This window comes from Manis pentadactyla, chromosome 1 (genome assembly GCF_030020395.1).
Source record: "Manis pentadactyla isolate mManPen7 chromosome 1, mManPen7.hap1, whole genome shotgun sequence".
NCBI lineage: Eukaryota > Metazoa > Chordata > Mammalia > Pholidota > Manidae > Manis > Manis pentadactyla.
In genome coordinates, this window is record NC_080019.1 from 190660879 (window position 1) to 190679132 (window position 18254).

The window sequence follows — 18254 nt, forward strand, 5'->3', positions numbered from 1 at the left end:
GACAAAAATTGAAGCTTGGCCGAGGTGTAGGAATATGTGGGGATTGCATCAAGTATGCCAAACACTATTGTGGGGATCCCTCCAAATGCAAAGCCCAACAGGTTGTTTAAGACAAGAAGAGAGGACAGATCTCTTGCCAGCAGAGGGGAGATCATGCTGGGATGGTGAGCACACATCAGGGCAAACCAAGAGGGGGGAGAAGCAGAGAGAGAAAAAGGGTCTTTGTGTGATTACGGGTGGGAACTGGAGAGCACTTTGGAAGCAAGGGTTATTTTAACACATAATTTAAAAATTACTTATTTGGGGGAACTCAGCATTATCATGTTATCCAAAATCACCCCAGTTGTGGATGCTTGTCACACAGTTTGCTAATAATCTGTATGGTGGTGGGAGGGAATCTAACTAAAAACATCTGTTAAACGTGAATATGATAATCATGTCTTATTTTTATTATTTTTCTCATGATACAATCTTGAAAGAGTGGGATTGAGTGGAACCTGAGTAGATTTGCATTTATATGCAGAACGTAGGTGTGCCTTGACTTGGCATTCCAAAATAAAGTGAGTGATCTTTTCCATTAGGACAGTTTGGGTCACACCAGCTGCCAGCTTTTAAGCATTTATTTATTTCTTTATTTTCCCTAAGGAGATACAGGCATGTTGTGGCTCTCTCCCAAGCTGTGGCAAAATGACTGATGGTTGGATTTCTTTTAATCCATCCAAGTAATGCCGAGTGTCTGAAGCTTTGGTAATCGGATCCTACCGACTTTAAAGACCACTGCCAAAATACCCATAGCACAGAGGTTTGGCAACTTCATTTAATCATAGCAAAAGGATTACAAAGTGCAAAACAAGCCCCCAGACAGCTATGAAATGGGCCAATTCAGAAACTGACTCTGGCTGAGGAGCTGCTCAGGCTGGCTCCCTTTCACATTGCTGTGTATTCTCCCTCTCAAACTGCCTTGGTCAAGATTGGCAGCGTTTGTGATACACAGAAGAGAAGAGATGTCAAGGGGAACTGACTCGAGATCATAGAAATGAACAATGTCTGCTCATATGTCAGGCTCAGGGCTGGTGAATCCCAAACCGTGGTGCCCAGGTTATCCCGCTGTGCGAAGGTTAATGGAACAGTCAGCTGGTCAGCCTCGGAAAGAAAAGTCAAATGGCAAATTTAGAAGCTGTCCCTTGTCTCTTTAAAGCGAGAAATCGCAGTAGCCATGATGCTTTATTTACCAACAATAATACAATTTGTATTAAGAGCAATAGCTTGTTCACCCTTTGACAAATGTTTCGTGATCATAGCAGGAATTAAGGGTGACTTGTGACTGGGTGCTGATCTGGAATTGCTCAATTATGACTTCAGCATTAGAGGCCTCTTTCCATTTGGGGCCTCAGTATGGAGTCTCGGACATGAAACCTCTGATCCTTCTGCTCCAGCAGGGGTGAGGCATAACAGAGTGGGCAAGAAGGACCTGCAGAGGCCACTGCTGTCTGGGCGCCAAACATCCTGTTTGCTTGGTTCTCACTGGTACAAGTTTGTGGTCAGAATAAAATTCTAACATAAAACCCAAACATTCAGCACAAGTTTCGATTAGGCAACTTTAGTCACTGAAAAAGTGCAAATGCAGACTCCTGCATAGATCTGATTTGCCATGCTAGGCCAAGCTTATTTTATTACATACATTCTGCATTCTAAGAACTAATAACTTCGTATTGTAAACATTAAGCATACAGAGTTAAAATTCAAGGCCACATTATATCGTTGATTGTCTCTTTTGTTGTGTATCTTTGGCTGGCCGAGATCAACTCGTAGTGTATAAATGCATAAGTTATATAATTATTATATAAAAAGGAAAAAAAAAACCCATTGACTTGTATACTTCATTCTGACAAACGCACAGCGTTCGCGACTCAAAAGGAAAACGGGAGCCTGTCTAACCCAAACGCCTGGGTGATTCCGGATGGTGGCAGCCAAGAAGGCGTTCTCTTACCTGACCCCGGGGGGGAAAAGAGCCCCCACGTGATGATGAGGTCCTGAATGTTTCTTTTAAATATCAGACAATTCCAGTTAAATTTTTCTTTTGACAAACAAACAAGCAAAAGAGATGCATATTTTTGTTTCTGAATTCTACCACGTCCGCTTCCTCCATGACGCTGTGTCCTTCCTCATGACCCTGGGTTTGGCCTAACACTGATTGCGTCAAACCTCAAGGCTCCATGACGCCCTCTCCATGCTCCCAGGACTGCCCTAAGTCCAGTCTTGACGGCTTGAGAAGTTTCTTTCCCAGTCCTTACCCCTCCTTCTCTGCTGCCTCGTCTTCCACCTCCTCCACCCCTCAGTCTGCACCCACACACCCACTCTCCGTCCACATCCTCGGTCCCTCTGCTCGGCTCAGAGTTCCTGTAATACTGTAAGGTTGGAGACTTTGGGTTGGCTTCACAGTGTGAGAGAGCTGGTAGCTCTCCATCCAATGGAATGAATGTGATCTCACCTAAAACAGTAAGTGCGGATGAGTCCCGCATCAGTGTCTGCCGATGGGCCACTGTCTCTCTTGTCTTTGTTCTTTTTTCTTTTTGATATGTTTCTATGTTTAAATACAGGTAGTTTCCCTTAAAATGGCATGATCGACTGTACGTTAGGTCGAGACCGTCCTTACGTCTATGGCTTTCAGTTGATCCCAGTTTGTGTCAGCAGGACCCTTGCCCTGTTCTCGGGTCCACGCGCTGCTGAGGAGCACTCTTCGGCACTTTGTCCTTACGACTTCCTGCTTCTATTTACAATGTCTTTCACAAGGTCGGTCCACACACTGTATGTCCATATACATTACGTTTCTAGCATCCTCCCCATTTTGACCTAACAGTTAAGCAACACTTTTTCCCTCCCCCTAAGAGTCTTTGGATATTTCCCCTGCCTTCCTTTCCCAGCCCCAGTCAAGCATTTTCATTCCTTTTGAGGCACTTTTGATTCATGTTCTCCATTAGAGTTTGTGGCAATTTATTGGCGATTGCATGTCGTTGGGAAAGGCCTGTCTCAGGTCTTTAGTAGTAAGTGCCCAGATGGGAAGGCATGTGGCTGGCTGGCAGCCGCGTGTTCGGGTATATGCCTCCAGTGGGAGAATTCCAGTATGGGTTTGGGGCAGCAAAAAAACTGGATGATGTCACAGGTAGGGCCGGAGGGTGGGGGGCCACAAAGTTCATCTTCTGCGGGTGGGCGTGATAGGAGCCCATGTAGGGGAGGTCCGAGGGGTACTTGTACAGGGAGGACTCAGGAGGGTGGGGCTGCAGGGCCTGGGCGATGCCGTGGAAGTCAAACTTGTAGGCGTAGCGCTTCCCATGGACCTTGGTCATGATGTTCTTGTCATAGTAGTATCGGAGGGCGCGGCTGAGTTTGTCATAGTTCATGTTGGGTTTGCTCTTCCGCTCTCCCCAGCGCCGGGCCACCTCATCAGGGTCTGTCATCTTGAATTCGCCATTGGTGCCTTCCCAGGTGATGCAGTTGGAGTTGGAGCTGTCGGACAGCAGCTCCAGGAGAAACTGCCAGAGCTGGATCTGTCCGCTCCCTGCGGAGGCGGGGGAGAGAAGCAAACACCAGTGAGAACGGGCTTGGGTCTGCCACCCCGGAGCAGACTCAGGTGCCCTGGTGTTCCCCCCAGACCCCCCTCCCCAGGCCCATGCACCCGTCCCTCAGTGGCTGCTCTTGCCCTCCAGCGCTCTGCAGCAGACAGCATCCCTTAGCTGAACAGGAGTGCCTCACCCACCCCACAGAGGTAGAGGCTGGTCCCCCGCTCCTGAAAGGACCAGGCCACTGATGCTGTTTGTGCTTCAGAGCCCCCCGGGGTCAGACAAGGCAGGGCTCTAGCTAAGGCCAGAGGTCCCTGGCTCTTCCCTTCCCTGTCCTGCTCATCGCCTCCCCGTCGGAGAGCTTACACTTACTGATCACAGGCACGAGCACCCTCATCTCGAGCCCCCAGGGAGTGTGACCTAAGACGGCGCTCCTTGGTGACTCTGAGACTGATGGACAGACCCAAGTTTGTCCATAGGAATGCAAAGAATTCCTATGGGGCAAAGCTGGTTTCATCCATTTCTGGCTTCCTTTAAAAAGTCAAGGCCAACTTTGTGTTTTGGGGGTGGAAGGGATTATTTTTCCTATTTTGTGAGGCGAAAATGTCATCGTGTTGATGGCAATAATGACATAATGCCATTTATATTGGCCAGGTCAAATAAAATAATACAAGTCAGAATTAGGAAATGAACTCCTAAAAGTTTATGGAAAAAATAGAGAATGGAAGTAAACACCGTTATTTCTAACATAACATTTTGCTGGCACCCAGCAAGCAATTCTGTCAAAACTTTTCCTAGAACAGAATTAACCCACTCAAAATGAGGAAGTTTAGAAAAAAGTTGGCTCTTTTTCAAACCAGATCACCTATTTCCAGTATTTGGGCAAATGCATCGTAACGGAAATCCACGTGTTGCCCCTGCGGGGCAATGCCAACTGTGTGAAGAGTTTCCAAAAGAAAAACTGCAGCAGCGAGAGCTGGCGGGCCCTCCTGGGGAGCGGAGCGAGACCCCCGCTTAGTGAGATCTCAGTTAGCCGGGTGTCCACAGTACCAAGTTCACTCAACCCTTTAAAGTTTTATTACATTCAGATAAAAATCCTGGTACATCATTGTAGCCACCTTGTTACAATACTTGAAGATGATTTATGGCTTTCTAAAGGCGAGACACCTGTAAATAGCAACAGTACTATTGAGTACCAAGGAAGCCAAAGTGTCTTGAACAGACTTCTGAAGCTTTGAAAATGGGTGGAGGTAGGTCATTCCTCCCACACACTAGCTACGGCCCTGCCTTGGGCTTATTATCAAAAAGATTACATTTTATTATACTACCAGTGAATGCCAATAGAAGTGATAAAGTGATTAAAGTAACTTTAACTGGTAACAATTCAGAGAATTAGTGTAATGTAAAAATCAATTATAAATTCATTTTTCTCTAAAGCCTTCCCACTAACTCCCTGTATAAATTGTCCAACTCATAAATCCTTGTTTCCACCTTGGCTACATGTAAATGGATATGTTCACGAATCCATCCATACAAGAGCATCATGAGAAAGGTCAGCCTTTTCTAAAAATGTTCTGGAAAATTATCATTTTCAGTCTAGAGACACATTTGAAATGGATTAACAGCTTGTCGTCCATTGCAATGGAAACCTTTGCTTTTTTGGGACCACATATTCAAACTGTTCTCAATCAAATGTTGTTGCCCCAACATTTCATTAATATGCATTTCAAAAAATATAAAGAGGGGTATGGGTGAAGCATATGGTTTTAGTATATGTACTGTAACCAAAGGCTTACTGCTTGAAAAAAAATTCAATATATGACCTGGGAATAGGGAAAAACATGGATTTTTGATTTAACAGTCTAACATATGCTTCAATAAAAATACATAGAGTTGTTTGAGAATAAATATTCACTGTCAACCTCTTCCCACAGGGAGAGCGAGTCCACAGATTTTGTATAAATACACAGACCTTCCTAAACAGCCAAAATGATACTTAGTATCCATTCAAACCTTGGCACTGCCTCTCAGGAATCTGTCCCTTGCTCTTATGAACTTATCAACTTCCTTTATAAATATGTATAGGAGAGAACTAGTGGACAAAAGTGGTTTCATGTCTCTCCCACTTCTGAAGAATTAGATGGTCAGGGACCTAAATTCATAGCTGGACACTCAAGGTTCAAAGGACGGATGCACAATAAATATCTCAATAGACTTGACTATTTTACCCATCAGCCTTTAAGACACAGGGCTTAGGCCTCTGAGCATTTCAAGGGTCTGTGGGAATAAGAGATCTGGAAAGAAAATTCATCAGCTTTCAAAGCTGAGAACAAAACTGTAAGTGCGAAAGCAATTAGTGTTTAAGTAAATGGTATAAACTGTAACATTATGTCAAGCTCATTAACTGTTACATTTAATATTCGTAACAAAACCCACTGCATGCAGGTACAGAGCAGATTTTCTTTCTGTACAAGAATTCCCCAGGATGCGCAATGGTTATTGAGAATCACAGTCAATGATAAACTAAATGAGTTACTCATGGCCACAGAATTTCAAAAGCAATTTATTAAATTCTTATTTTCCTATCAAAACATGAACACTTACTGTGCTGTAAGGGTGCATTTTGGAATATAGAATAGGGACTCCAAAATGAATAACTGAGGTTTAGGAAGCAGGAGAGTGGCTGGGGTCATGCACGCCACACCCCCAAGTACACGGAGCAGCTCTTACAAGACAGACCTTGCATCCAAACAGCATTGTCCTCCCCACCTCAGAGGTCACTTTTCTTGGGTAAAACCCTTCATACTTATTTTCTCACTGTATCTTGATAATATTCTTGCTACATCAGTAAAGACTAGCTAGCTACTTTCATCCTAGTTGTGTGCAGCGTAATTACCCAAAAAGCCAGGACAGGGGTTAAAAACCAAAGCTGGAGGCTACCAGCTAGCTACAGGAGTGACCAGTAGGTCACAGCAGAGAGGCGCGTGGCTCCAAAAGACAACCTTCAATTTTTAGGATAGTAGTCTCTTAATGGGATTGAAAGAAAAGAAGAGGAACAGCAGCAAAGAGAACCAGACTGAATAAAAATGGGCAAAACACCAAAGCGGTTTACAAACCACAGAGACAAGCGGGGCTGGGAGTGACTCGGCAGCTGTGGGTCAAGTAGGAGAGACGCTGCAGTAAATAAGGCAGAGAGGTGCCCAGCGAGCATTCTGGTGGCAGTGTCTGAGGCCACTTCCTCCAGGTGCTGGGGTGCTGCAGAAAACGCCATGTGCACACCTGGACCCTCCACCGTGTTGAGATCAAGACCTTTGCCCACATGGCTCAGATAGGACTTGTAGGGCGGACAGGGTAGCAGGGTGGCTGGCAGCACCACTGTGCAGTTGGCACTCTCAGCTGATCCCGGCTTGGCCCCCTTGGGGACCTTGGGCAGCTCGCCCAGCTCTCTGCGCCTCAGGGTCCTCATCTGCAAAACTGGAGGTGACATAATAGTGCTATCTTGCAGGGTCACCACGAGGATAAACTCAGTACATGAACACTCTTACATGATTTGTTTGGCTGAAAATCAGAATCTGAAGAAAGGTACACCCTTTGCCTAGAGCCGGGAGATGCAGAAAGGAAGACACGTGTCCCCAGGAGCCCCTGTGTCGAAGCTGGGGACAGTGTTCTTGGGGCTGGCTAATAATCCACAAAATGTGCCAGGCACCATTCCAAACATTTCGCATGTGTTTCTTTAATCTCTCCAAGAATCATGTGATTGCCCATTGTGAGAATGAGGAAATTAGAGCCCAAAGAGGTTGAGCGACTTATCTTGTACACTGTCAGAAAGGGCTGGAACTCGGACACCAGGTTTTGATGCTGAATTACTGCACTGGCCACTGCTTTCGGGCCTGGTTTCTGCACACAGCTCCACAATCCTCTCACGTTCCCCCAAACTATCCCCACCCTGGGCCTGGAGATTGGGAAGTCCCCAGTGGAAAACGGGACACTCCTCCCTCCTAAGAAATGTGAAAAGATCCCTGAAATCAGTCTCTGGTACGGCATGGAGCAGGACACATTTTAAGGCCCACAATTAAAGACTACCTAGTTAATATCAAGGGAGCCACTGAATGTAACCCAGGAAAGCTCTGCCCTGGAAAGGCAATTTCCGTTCATTAGGGGAGCCACACTGAGTCCTCAGCCATCCTGAGAGACATAAAAGAGTCGGGTCTCTCATCTCTGATCCACGACCTAGTAACACAGGGACTCACTTCTCTCAAAAGGAGAAATGTGGTCCCATGTGCACCAAATGAACATTCACTCTGGGCATGTTGAGATGCTGTTAGCATCTTGTACATTCATACTGCATGATGTCATCTTTCCATTTAAAATGAGTAAAAAGAGGCTGCCCTGTATAAAGAGCAAAGGTAGCAATTTTAAGTGGTGAAGGATTTATTTATCAGAGAATGGGAAAATAGAATCAAACAGGAAGATGCATTATCATTAACAGCAAGATAAAAGATTCTGGTTTCATGGGGAAAGGCCACATGAATGCAACTGACTCGCAGCCTAAGGAGAGGTGGGGAGGCCTGCCTCTATGCACAAGGCAGAAGCAGTCTCTACCTTCACATCAGGACTTGGATGTAGCCACTTTCCCCAGGCCCAACAAGAAGGGCCTCAGTGGTACAAAGCTTGGTCCTTTGCTCCCCAGGCCAGTGCTGCCGATGTGTTATGAGCCCAGACGTTCTCTCAGGCCTGTGATGGGCCTGCAGTCTCCTCCTGCCCTGCCCAGGTCCCTCTTCCCACAGCGGGCATCTCCAGGCTGCACCAGTGTGCCATCATGAGAGCTGATGCTCTGGCCCTACTGTCCGTGAGCTTTCACCCAGCCACACCCATGAGCTTTGACAATACGGATGTGGATATGTCTTTCATTTAGCCAACTTGTGTGAGTGACAAGGTCAGTTGGTCTTGTTGGTAGCCTGACACCTTCCTCCTCTTCATCCCTGACCCATCATCCCGTGCACTAAATGATCCTTAAACTGAATGGAAATCCTTTCTTTCTATCCTCTTGGCCCCTTTTCTCTGAGCCCTCCTGCATCCTTCGTACTTAGTCAGGGGCAGTGTAGGGCAAGAAAATAAAAGCACACTTTGGAGACAGTCACGGTTCAAATCTGGCTTCCCTTCATATTGGCTGTGCAGCCCAGGGAAAATTACCTAATGTCTCTGGATCTGATTTCTCTTCTGTAGGATGAAGATAATGACCTCCGAGGGCTGTTATGAGATGGGACCACTGACATGCCCAGGCATTACATGGGGCGGGAGCTATGTGATTGTTATTTCACATGATTGTATTAATGTTCCCAGAGTGTTTCAGCTTCCGTCCTTTTCCTCTTTCTAATCTGTTATGAACATTGCTGCCAGATCAGTCTTCCTGAAGCATGACTGATAATAATAATCTCAAAACATAGTGCTCATTTTTATCTGAATGGTGATGGAAGCAGCTGCAAATGGAACGCTGAGCACATGTATGAGGAGGGACCGAGACCCCGGAGGCTTGGCGCCCCGCTGGGTGTTCACAGAAGAGAACAGAGCTGGTGGCCCCATGGTTTGGACAGGGCTGTAAATACCTGAGCCTATTTCTCCAACAGAATGTAAGTTCCTTGAGGATCCAAAATGGTATTGCCTTATTCCTTGCATCCATTTATTCAACAAATAATTATTGAACACCTGATTAGGTCCCAGTCCCTTCTAATTGCCCAGATGCTTAAAAAAAATTCCTGAATTATAACATGCATTAAAATTTAATGCCAAAGATATAGACAGTCGGTAATGATATGTCATGTTCTCAAAGGATAGATTCCCCTGTAGGCATCTCTGCTGACTGAAACTGAATTTTCCCATTTCCAACCCTATTTTGGCCTCAATGTTTGGGAAATACACATTCCAGCTTGTGCTTGCAATATGTCTGTGACATCTTAGCATCTGAATTTGCTGTTGAAAAAATACCGCATATGCTGTGAATTTCTGAAACTGATGCCAGCGCAGCTGGTTCTGATCTGAATACAAACAAATAAAATAATTTGGTTGGCACTGAAATGTGATGACAGGTGACAATCCTTGGCAAGGTATGGGTTACAAATGGGCCAGAAAAGGATCTGCACTTTCTTCTAGCACCTAAGTTCAGAAACAGAGCATTCATTGAAGATGATCTTCAACTTGAAGTCTTTCGGTTGTGATTCAGGATCTCCTTTTAAAATCTTATTTTATCTGCTTGTGTGATGGATTGAATTGTGTCCCTCACCAAATTCACATGTTGGGAGTCCTAGCCCCCAGTACTGCAGAATGTGATCTTATTGGGAAATAGAGTCTTTACCCAGTTGATCAAGTTGAAGTGAGGTCTTAGAGTGGGCTCCAATCTAATATGACTGGTGTCCTTATAAAAGGCGGAAATTTTACGGAGACATATGCAGAGGGGAGACCAGGCGAGAAGACCCAGGCAGAAGATGGGCATCTACCAGCCAAAGGCAGAGGTCTGGGAGAGATGCCCCCTCTCATGGCTCTCAGAAGGAATTACCTTGCCAACACCCGACACCTTGAGTTTGGACCTCTGGCCTCCAGAACTGTGAGACAATGAATGTCTATTGTCTAAGCCCCCAGTCTGTGGTGCTTTGTACAGCAGTCCTAGGGCTTGGATTAGTTAATAATGCTCTTTTCTGAAGAAGCTAAACTCTTAATTGATAACCAGACTCATTTTTTTCCTCTTAGGCAAATTATATAGTGAGACCTAAAACTAAAATTTGTTCCATTGAAGAGATTTCTCATAATACAAATTTATCTTTCAAGATAGCCACTGCCAAAAAGGTAACTGTGTAAAAGCAAAATCATCAGCAGTGTCTCACCTGGATTTGCAAGGCGGCTACTTGTTGGTCCAAGAATCTGATAAGGATCTATAGCAAAAGAAAACAAGTCAAATTCCAAAGACGTGGTATGACGTAACCGCAGACACAATACTGACCCACTTGAGTTTCCAGATTTCACAGTTAAACATTCCCCATGCCAAAGTCACCTAGCACCACTTCCTGTATTAAATATGTCACATGGGATTGAGAAGTTTCTTGCTAACAGCCTCCTATCTGGTGGCAGAGCTCAGACTTGGCTTAGGGTTCCCGACACCAGGCCAGGGCTCTTGCCATCCCAGGATATCAACAGGGCACGTGTGCAATGAGTCCCCACTTGGCCCCAGGGCCATGTTGGCTGTGCTGATGGACACACCGGCAACAGCAGCCTTCCATTGCATACTGGGCTTGGCATAAATGCTGACATCACCACATGCGGCCTCAAAGGCAAAATTAAATAGATTCATAGGTCGCAAAGAAGTCACCTGTGTGCAAGCAGAATGCTTTCTCTGTATTGACTGCCCAGGTTTTGGAAATGTTTTAGCAAAATCTCAAGTCATCCCGGTTGAGTAGACTGATAATCTGGTCCCCATTTTTATATATGAGGGATTCATGAAGAAGAAAAAGTAACCATTCAGTTTGTTGAGAAGGTGACACATTTTAGAAATACGCTTCTAGACCTGTTTCTTCACTTAATGGCCATTGAGAAGTTCCCTGAAACATACCTAACTGAGGACGCTGGTCTTCAGTTTTGGGCACTGTGGAAGGAGATGACTGAGCAGCTGAAAATCCAAACACAAAAGAGACGATTAGCTAAAACTTATATGGGCCACTAGTCTTGGATGCTGTTGTACCACCATTTCATCAACTACCTTAGTTATTAACATAATAGTCTAACTCTTGTAATAAACATCTATGGTAAGGAAAGAATTTCCTCTCTAATGAAACCAAATGTAAATTAGACACTGTAGTACAAAAAGGAGGGCACTTTCAATTATTTAAAAAATTTATTTGTACTCCACTTGTTCTGAGACTAAAACCAAAAGGAAGAATTTGAGATGGCTTACAAAACAGCTTGAAATGAATCACAGTCTAAAATAAACAGATAAAGGGAAACCACCAGGAAAATAAAACAAGGGGTACTTTTAAACACGGCCCAAGATTAGGAAATCAGCCAGTATTTACATCTGTTCTTAAACATCCCATGAGACGTACATTTGTCTAGATCGAAATGCATTACACCATTCATTTCTTTTTGGTTTGGAAATCGGTGCAACCCCAAAAGAGAAAGAAGCGAGGCTGTGGGGGCCAGCACTGTACCTTTTGATGGGGGGGTGGGGTGGCCATGACCAGTCCAGGCTGATCTCCTGGGTGGTTCATAAGGTAAATCTGTAAAGACAAATAAATTGACTAAAAGATCGATAATGTAATTTTATAATAGATACTTTGTTTTTTAGTTTTATGTTTATTAGAATAAATATCATGCAAAAAATCCAGTAATCCAAAAATACATTCAACGTGGATTCCACTAGATTTGGGTTTTATTTACAATGATAATTTTGTATATTTTATTGAGCTAATATTTTCACCCATTAACTTGAATATTCCCATTGATAGATTCTTGCAGTTTGCGGACTCTTCTTAGGTAATTGCCTGCAATCATAGGTCAAGGCCGTTTATAAAATCTCTTACAATCTAATTTGTCTTCCTTCTAACTGGGACTGACCTAAATTCATCCCTTTATTATCCTCATGACCCATCCAAAACAGAGCCTGCAACTTTGGTGAATCAACCAATTTTTGCTCAAGTTCTGCCCCTAAATCCACCAAATGACGTTCACGTTCCTTCTTTTTCTTCTTCTTCCTTGAAAACTAGCACTACCTTCTTATCCTCTTATTTGCCAGCTGTCTCTCTCTACAACCCTGCATTTCCCTTTATAATCTCACCCATATATATTAAATCAGTCTTAACTGTCTAGTTTTCTCCACAAATGTGTACTCTTTCTCCTCTGAATGATTAGGAATATCTCTAAAATGAATTGCATGACATCAGTTGCAAGACTGAAATAGTATGGCACCCACATGTTAACAATGACCATAAGAGCTTTAGTATATGCAAATGACTCCTTTGTATTTAAAATCTATTATCACTTGTCCCATGAACCATCACACTTTGCATGTGCAAATTTAAGAACTATACTTCTGCATCTTCAGGGCAAGTTTTATTAATGATTATGAAGATTCTAAATCATTGCAAGTTTCTTTCAAGAACAGTTTCCAGAAATAATATTATGCATGCTCTTACGAACTGTGCATACACAAAGCTATTTCTATATGCAGACTGATTACAAAACCATTTCACAACTATGCCTTCTTGGATTGATGGGTCTCAGTTCAATGCCATGTGTCATTATGAGCCAAGTGAAAGCTGAAGCCAGATACTTCAGCAGGTGTTCTGGTGCCAGACACCTGGAGATGCTGTAAAAATCTCTCTTAAAATTAGTTTTAAGCCTCTCTTTAAACAGATCATTTACCTTGCTTAAAATTGGCAATTTTGGGTGGGTCAATCTTCAAAAAGCTTGACGATGTTGCAAAAGATGTGTCTCTTCCCATTTTCATATCCCACAGAGAACAGCAATGAAATGCAAGATGAAATTCAACACAGAATGCCTTAATTTATTTGGTCTGTTTGGCTATGAGCATCTCGACTAGTGTGGTCTGTGAAATGCTACCTTCCAGAGGTTTGTTTGCGTTAGATAATTTTTGTTTTTAAACTCTGCTGCTGTTCACCACTCCCTCTCAGCTGGCATTTTTGCATTTTTGGACCCTAGGCCTTTCCCACCCAGCTCCTCAAAGTCTCATTTTTCTGGTGTTGGGGTTGCACGTGGGAATTAAATCTGCAGCTACTATCGATTTACAAATAAATTTCAACTTAAGTCTCTGGGAGCACTTGGCACACACATTCTCGTTCAGTTGCATTTTGTCTAAAAACAATAGTAGCCAGAGTTTCAATTTGAGCATTGTTTCAGAAAGAGAAATCCACTAGTAAGGTAATCTTAGCAGCAGTTAACCTAATTCAGAAGCACACATGCACATCAATAAGGGGCTTCTCTTCACCAAATGAAAAAGCAAGATAGCAAAAATGTGTTCTTGATCCTTGTTTCTTGTGGTCCACAGACCAGCAATACTGACATCTGGGAGCTGGTTAGAAGTGCAGAATCTCATTCCAGATCTAAGGTTGATCAGATTCTGCACTTTACCAAGATCCCAGAATCTGCATTTTGCCAAGGTCACTTCAAGGTGAGCTGGGTGCGCACTGAAGTTTCAGAAAGCCCATTCTAGATGACCTCCATCACTCTTTTCTAGGAATCTGTGTTCCTACAGAAAGTGATTTCAGAAATGCTGTCTGTGTCAATACAAATATATAAATGTGTAAAAATAATGATAGGTTGAATGCTTTTACCTGAACAGAAGAATACTAATGGAATTAATAGCCAGTGTCAGTAGACTTTCCACTACTACTTTAAACATGAACGTATTCCTCATGACATGTGACTGGAAAAAATTAAACACCGAACTATTCATAGAAAAATATTTTGAAACTCTTTATTCATAAAATCCTTCCTAGGGTGTATAACCATGTCCCATCCTCCCTTGAAAATAAGTCAGGACCTACACAGCCCTAAGCCTGATTCCTAGCCAAGAATTTGAGATGTTTATGTGAGCAATGATGAACATGTTCATAAACATATAGCCATGGAAGATAAGTGGGCTTTTGTTTTCCTTCATGAACGTCTGGTCCAGCACTTCCTTATCAGCTACCGATCACATGCTGTGGGCACCAAGCCTCCCTCCTGTGGGATGTGAACTGGGAAGTGCTGAGCTAAAGCCCTGCACAGATGGGAGACCAGCCACTGTGACCTGCAGCAATGACACCACCTCAAAGCAGAGGCAGTTTTGAGTAGTTCTACTCTTTGGCTGCTTGGAAAATTATTAGTTATATATACACTTGCTATTCATCCCTTATTGATGAGTAGTTCATAGGGCTTCTAATAAGAATGTATTTTACATTTAAATTTTTTGTTGAAATTTTTGTTGAACTGATCAATTTCAACACACTCTCCATTTCTATTCAACTTTGACCATCAAGGTAATTAATTCATACCCTTGGCAGAAGGTCCTGTGTTAGGGAAGGCTGCTTTCTGGCATTGGTTCTGCTATTTTTTCTGCAACAGACTGTGTTTAAAAACTGAGCTTTATAAAAGCCATTTCTTAGGCAGCTTAGGGTTACCACAGAAGTGTGTTATATGCCTTGATCCAGACCAAAACACATGAAACCACAGAGAGCTTGACTGGTGCTGGCCCCCTCCACGCCAACCCCTTTGTTTATTTACCGGGCTAGGACTGGTTCCTGGTTCTGAATGAGACTCCTCCTTCCACCTACTCCCTTCCCCAGACATCCGTGGCTCAAGACGACGCCCTTGCTGCTTTCCCTGCAGGGCTAAGTTAAACAAGTCCTGTTCTCCTTTCACCAAGCTCACTGAAGAACAGCGTTTTGCCCTCTTGAGGACCACCCACCCAGTTTATTTTTCAAAGGACCAGAACTCGGAGCGTGGGAGAGCTCATCCCTCATGGCCTGTGGGATCCATGACACATTTACAATGGTCCCTGGCCAGGCTGGATGGGAAAGGATGAGTATCTGCCTGCTTTCAATGAATCTAATGGCAAAGACAGAAAGATACTGCCCAGAACCAATCTATAAACCGCTGTTTAATGGAAGGAATCTTTAGAGTCAACCTAACATGATTAAGTATCTCTCCCTCTTATTTTCCTCCAGTTTCCTACTTATTTCTAGAATCTTCTATCAAAAACCTAGAGATGTGGGGGCATGCCGCAGCCCCTTGATGCCAGGATTTGCAGATTTCTGTGGGTATATTATAGCCAGGGGGGAAAAAAGCATGCATTTTTAGCCATTTACTATGACACAGGCTTTACGTAGCACCTCACGGAGGAGGAAGTGCATTAGTTGTGTTGTCTTGCTCTGACTGGTGATGTGAACGCGAATGGAGGAATACCTTAAGAATCAGAGAAACCTGCAGAGCACAGTGGAAAACGAGATGTCAAGTCAGCAGTCCAGTCTTCTTGATGACACCCTAGATGTCTCTCATGGTACATGGAAGGCCATGCTGACTGGGGGGTAACAATGGGGTTCTAGAACGTCCTCCATGTCACCCACCAGAACTTCACATAGACTGCTCCCAAGATGCCAGGTGGGTGGCACATCACAAGATCAAAATCCAGTTTGCAAACATCTACAAATCAGACCTGTCTCTATTTATGCCACTTGAGATCTCAAGGGGCCACAGTTCCAGAGGCATATGTTCATCAAAGGAGGAGGGTGCTTATGGGGGAGATGGAAAAGGCATGTGGAAGCAAATTGACACAACCCGAGAAGTACACACAATGCCATAAAATAATTGATCATAACAAACAGGATATAAAATGATATGTCTACATGTTAACACTTTTTAAGAATAGAGAAGAAATGTATTTACAGGCTAACTCAACACAGGACCACAAAAGAGGGTGCATTTTAAATCAGGAAAACTTGAAAGGAAGGGGATGAGGCAGGGACAAAGGAATAGAATGACCTTTCTGTGGCGCTCTGTCAGGTCACTCAACAGTCTCGGTCAATTGTGAGCTACATTTGAAATGACAGCAGCTTGACAGGGTGAGCCGTCAGGATAAATGACGCCTGGGGAAGTTCAGTCACAAAAAGAAGAAAAGGTATTTTGGGGCAGGAGCCCAGGGATGGGTTTACTTGGGGCAGAAAGGAAAGAAGCACTGGGACACAGGGTGCGGCAGGATGACACGCATGGGGAAGGCGGGCTCTGCTCCCCTGGATGCGGGCTTCGAGAAAAGGGGTGGCATGAGGATCATGACACTCACACCACGTGTGCAGGGTGAAGGAGCTCTGTCTCTATCCCCAGGGCCCAAGGACCTTTCCCAAGAAGAGTCAACAACGACCTCTTCTGAAAGCAGTCAGACGTCTGCTGACCACAGGGCACCACTGATTCCCAGGAATCAGCTTCGTAGCACCCACTGCCATCCCGCAATTCTCTATTTGCACCGTTACAGGCCTTCAAGGTTGGTCACTGGTCCGCCCAAGGCATATAAATAATTCTTTTCTCCAAGGTCAAATTCCTAAATCTGGCTTACAGCAAAGAGTCCCCTGGCTTGTTCAGTGTGACTTAAATTCATGGCTCAGATACTGACATATGTATCTCCTTCACCATCATAGCAGTAGTCTTCAGAACAGGGATTTTTGATACAAATTAAGTCTCAGGAACATACTTTACTGGTGATGGACATAGGGAAGTGTGATCTATCCCAAATCATGTTCAAATAATGGGCCTAAGGAAGAGAACCATCAGAGCCATGCCAGGGGCCTCTGAGTTTGGCACCCATCTCTTTCCCTTGGCCAAAGCACAGGGGGGTGTCCCATCCAGCACCCTCCCAGGCACTCCCCCTCCACACAGGTGGATGGGCCTTATCTTCCAAACCCAGCATGTCCTAAAATATGAAAAAGACATAGTCGTTCCAGGATCCATTGTTCTCTCTACGTAGCGACCAGCAGCCGGCTGGCTGGTCTGACCGCTGGGCTGTACCACCTGATCTGACCAATGCTGTCATCTTTTGACACAACTCCAACACTAGCTCACAATCCCTGGCTCTCACAACTCAGTCAGAGGCATCTGTGAGATAGTTTCAAACAAACGAACAAATGCTGGCCAAATGTTTTAGAGACAGCTTCTCTTTCTCTAAATATGGCTGAAAACATCATTGAGATGCTCACAAACTCACTGTGATTTTCCTACACTTCCTCTGCTTTCCCAGGGATACATTTACTAGGGATAAACTCAGAAATCTCTAGAGCTAGAGTAAAGTGGGCATTTCTGTTTTCCATTTTCAATACACATGTGGGTTTCTTCAGGGCCAGTCCAGTTTCCTCTAGACCCTGGCTCTTGCCCATGATTAAACGGCCTGTGAGATCTTTAACATGACAGGGGTAGCTAAGCACTCCGATGAAGCCTGTCTGCTAGGCTTCCTTTTCTCTGAGTTTAGAGAAGAGAACATCTCCAGCCTCAAGTCACTGCAGCAGCACCAAGGCCGTGTCGGGGTGAGAACTCCGAGAAGCTTCTTCACATGTGCTGGCTGGCACACGGCCTCCAGCCTTTCTCACTGGGAAAAACCAGCAGTGCCACACTTAGTACCCTGGGACCAGTTCAGACTGAGACTTGCGTGGCCAGGACATAGGCCAGAGGTCAACCGGCGATCACCTGAGTCTAAGAAGACGTGAGTTCTAGATCCCTGATGGGGCTGCAGTAGTCCCAGGGACAGGACAGACATCTGAGCCAGGCTGCCTCTGATCTGAGAGCCTTCCCCCTCCTTCCCCACCTGGAAGCACCCAGCCCTCCTCTGGCAGTGGCCCTTCCCCTGAAAGCTTCCTTCTCCATTCCATGGAGGGGTGAATCCTTGGAATTCCTACAGCCCCTATTGTTCAAGGTGGTGCCTCTCCTGCAAAGTCAGTGACTTAAGTTCAACATTCACACGCGCATGCCTCTCTGGCTCTAGGTTGCCAGCCTTTAAGAGGAACTATTTATGCATGTGAGTCTGTCTCTGGCTCTAGCTGGTTCTACTGGAACGTCTAGACCTTGTGGAGAAACATTTTCGCGTCCTGGGAGCTTGCTCCCACTGTACCCTCCGTGGCTGGCACACACAGGCACTCCAGGGATTCCCGCAGGATGAACAGGCCAGCC

The 18254-nt window shown here is 44.6% G+C and overlaps 1 protein-coding gene across 7 annotated transcripts in view; it reads right to left on the reverse strand.

Moving 5' to 3' along the window:
- Window positions 1-426: 426 nt before the first annotated feature.
- ERG (ETS transcription factor ERG) overlaps window positions 427-18254 on the reverse strand; it is a 242985-nt gene continuing 225157 nt past the window's right edge. For all 7 annotated transcript variants that reach the window (XM_057504584.1, XM_036899232.2, XM_057504591.1 and 4 more), the window contains 4 exons: window positions 11756-11824; window positions 11161-11217; window positions 10439-10486; window positions 427-3559 (listed from right to left, as the gene is read on the reverse strand). In XM_057504584.1, coding sequence (XP_057360567.1) covers window positions 3039-3559; window positions 10439-10486; window positions 11161-11217; window positions 11756-11824 — 695 coding nt within the window. In that variant the 3' untranslated portion in view covers window positions 427-3038. The remainder of the gene's footprint in view (window positions 3560-10438; window positions 10487-11160; window positions 11218-11755; window positions 11825-18254) is intronic.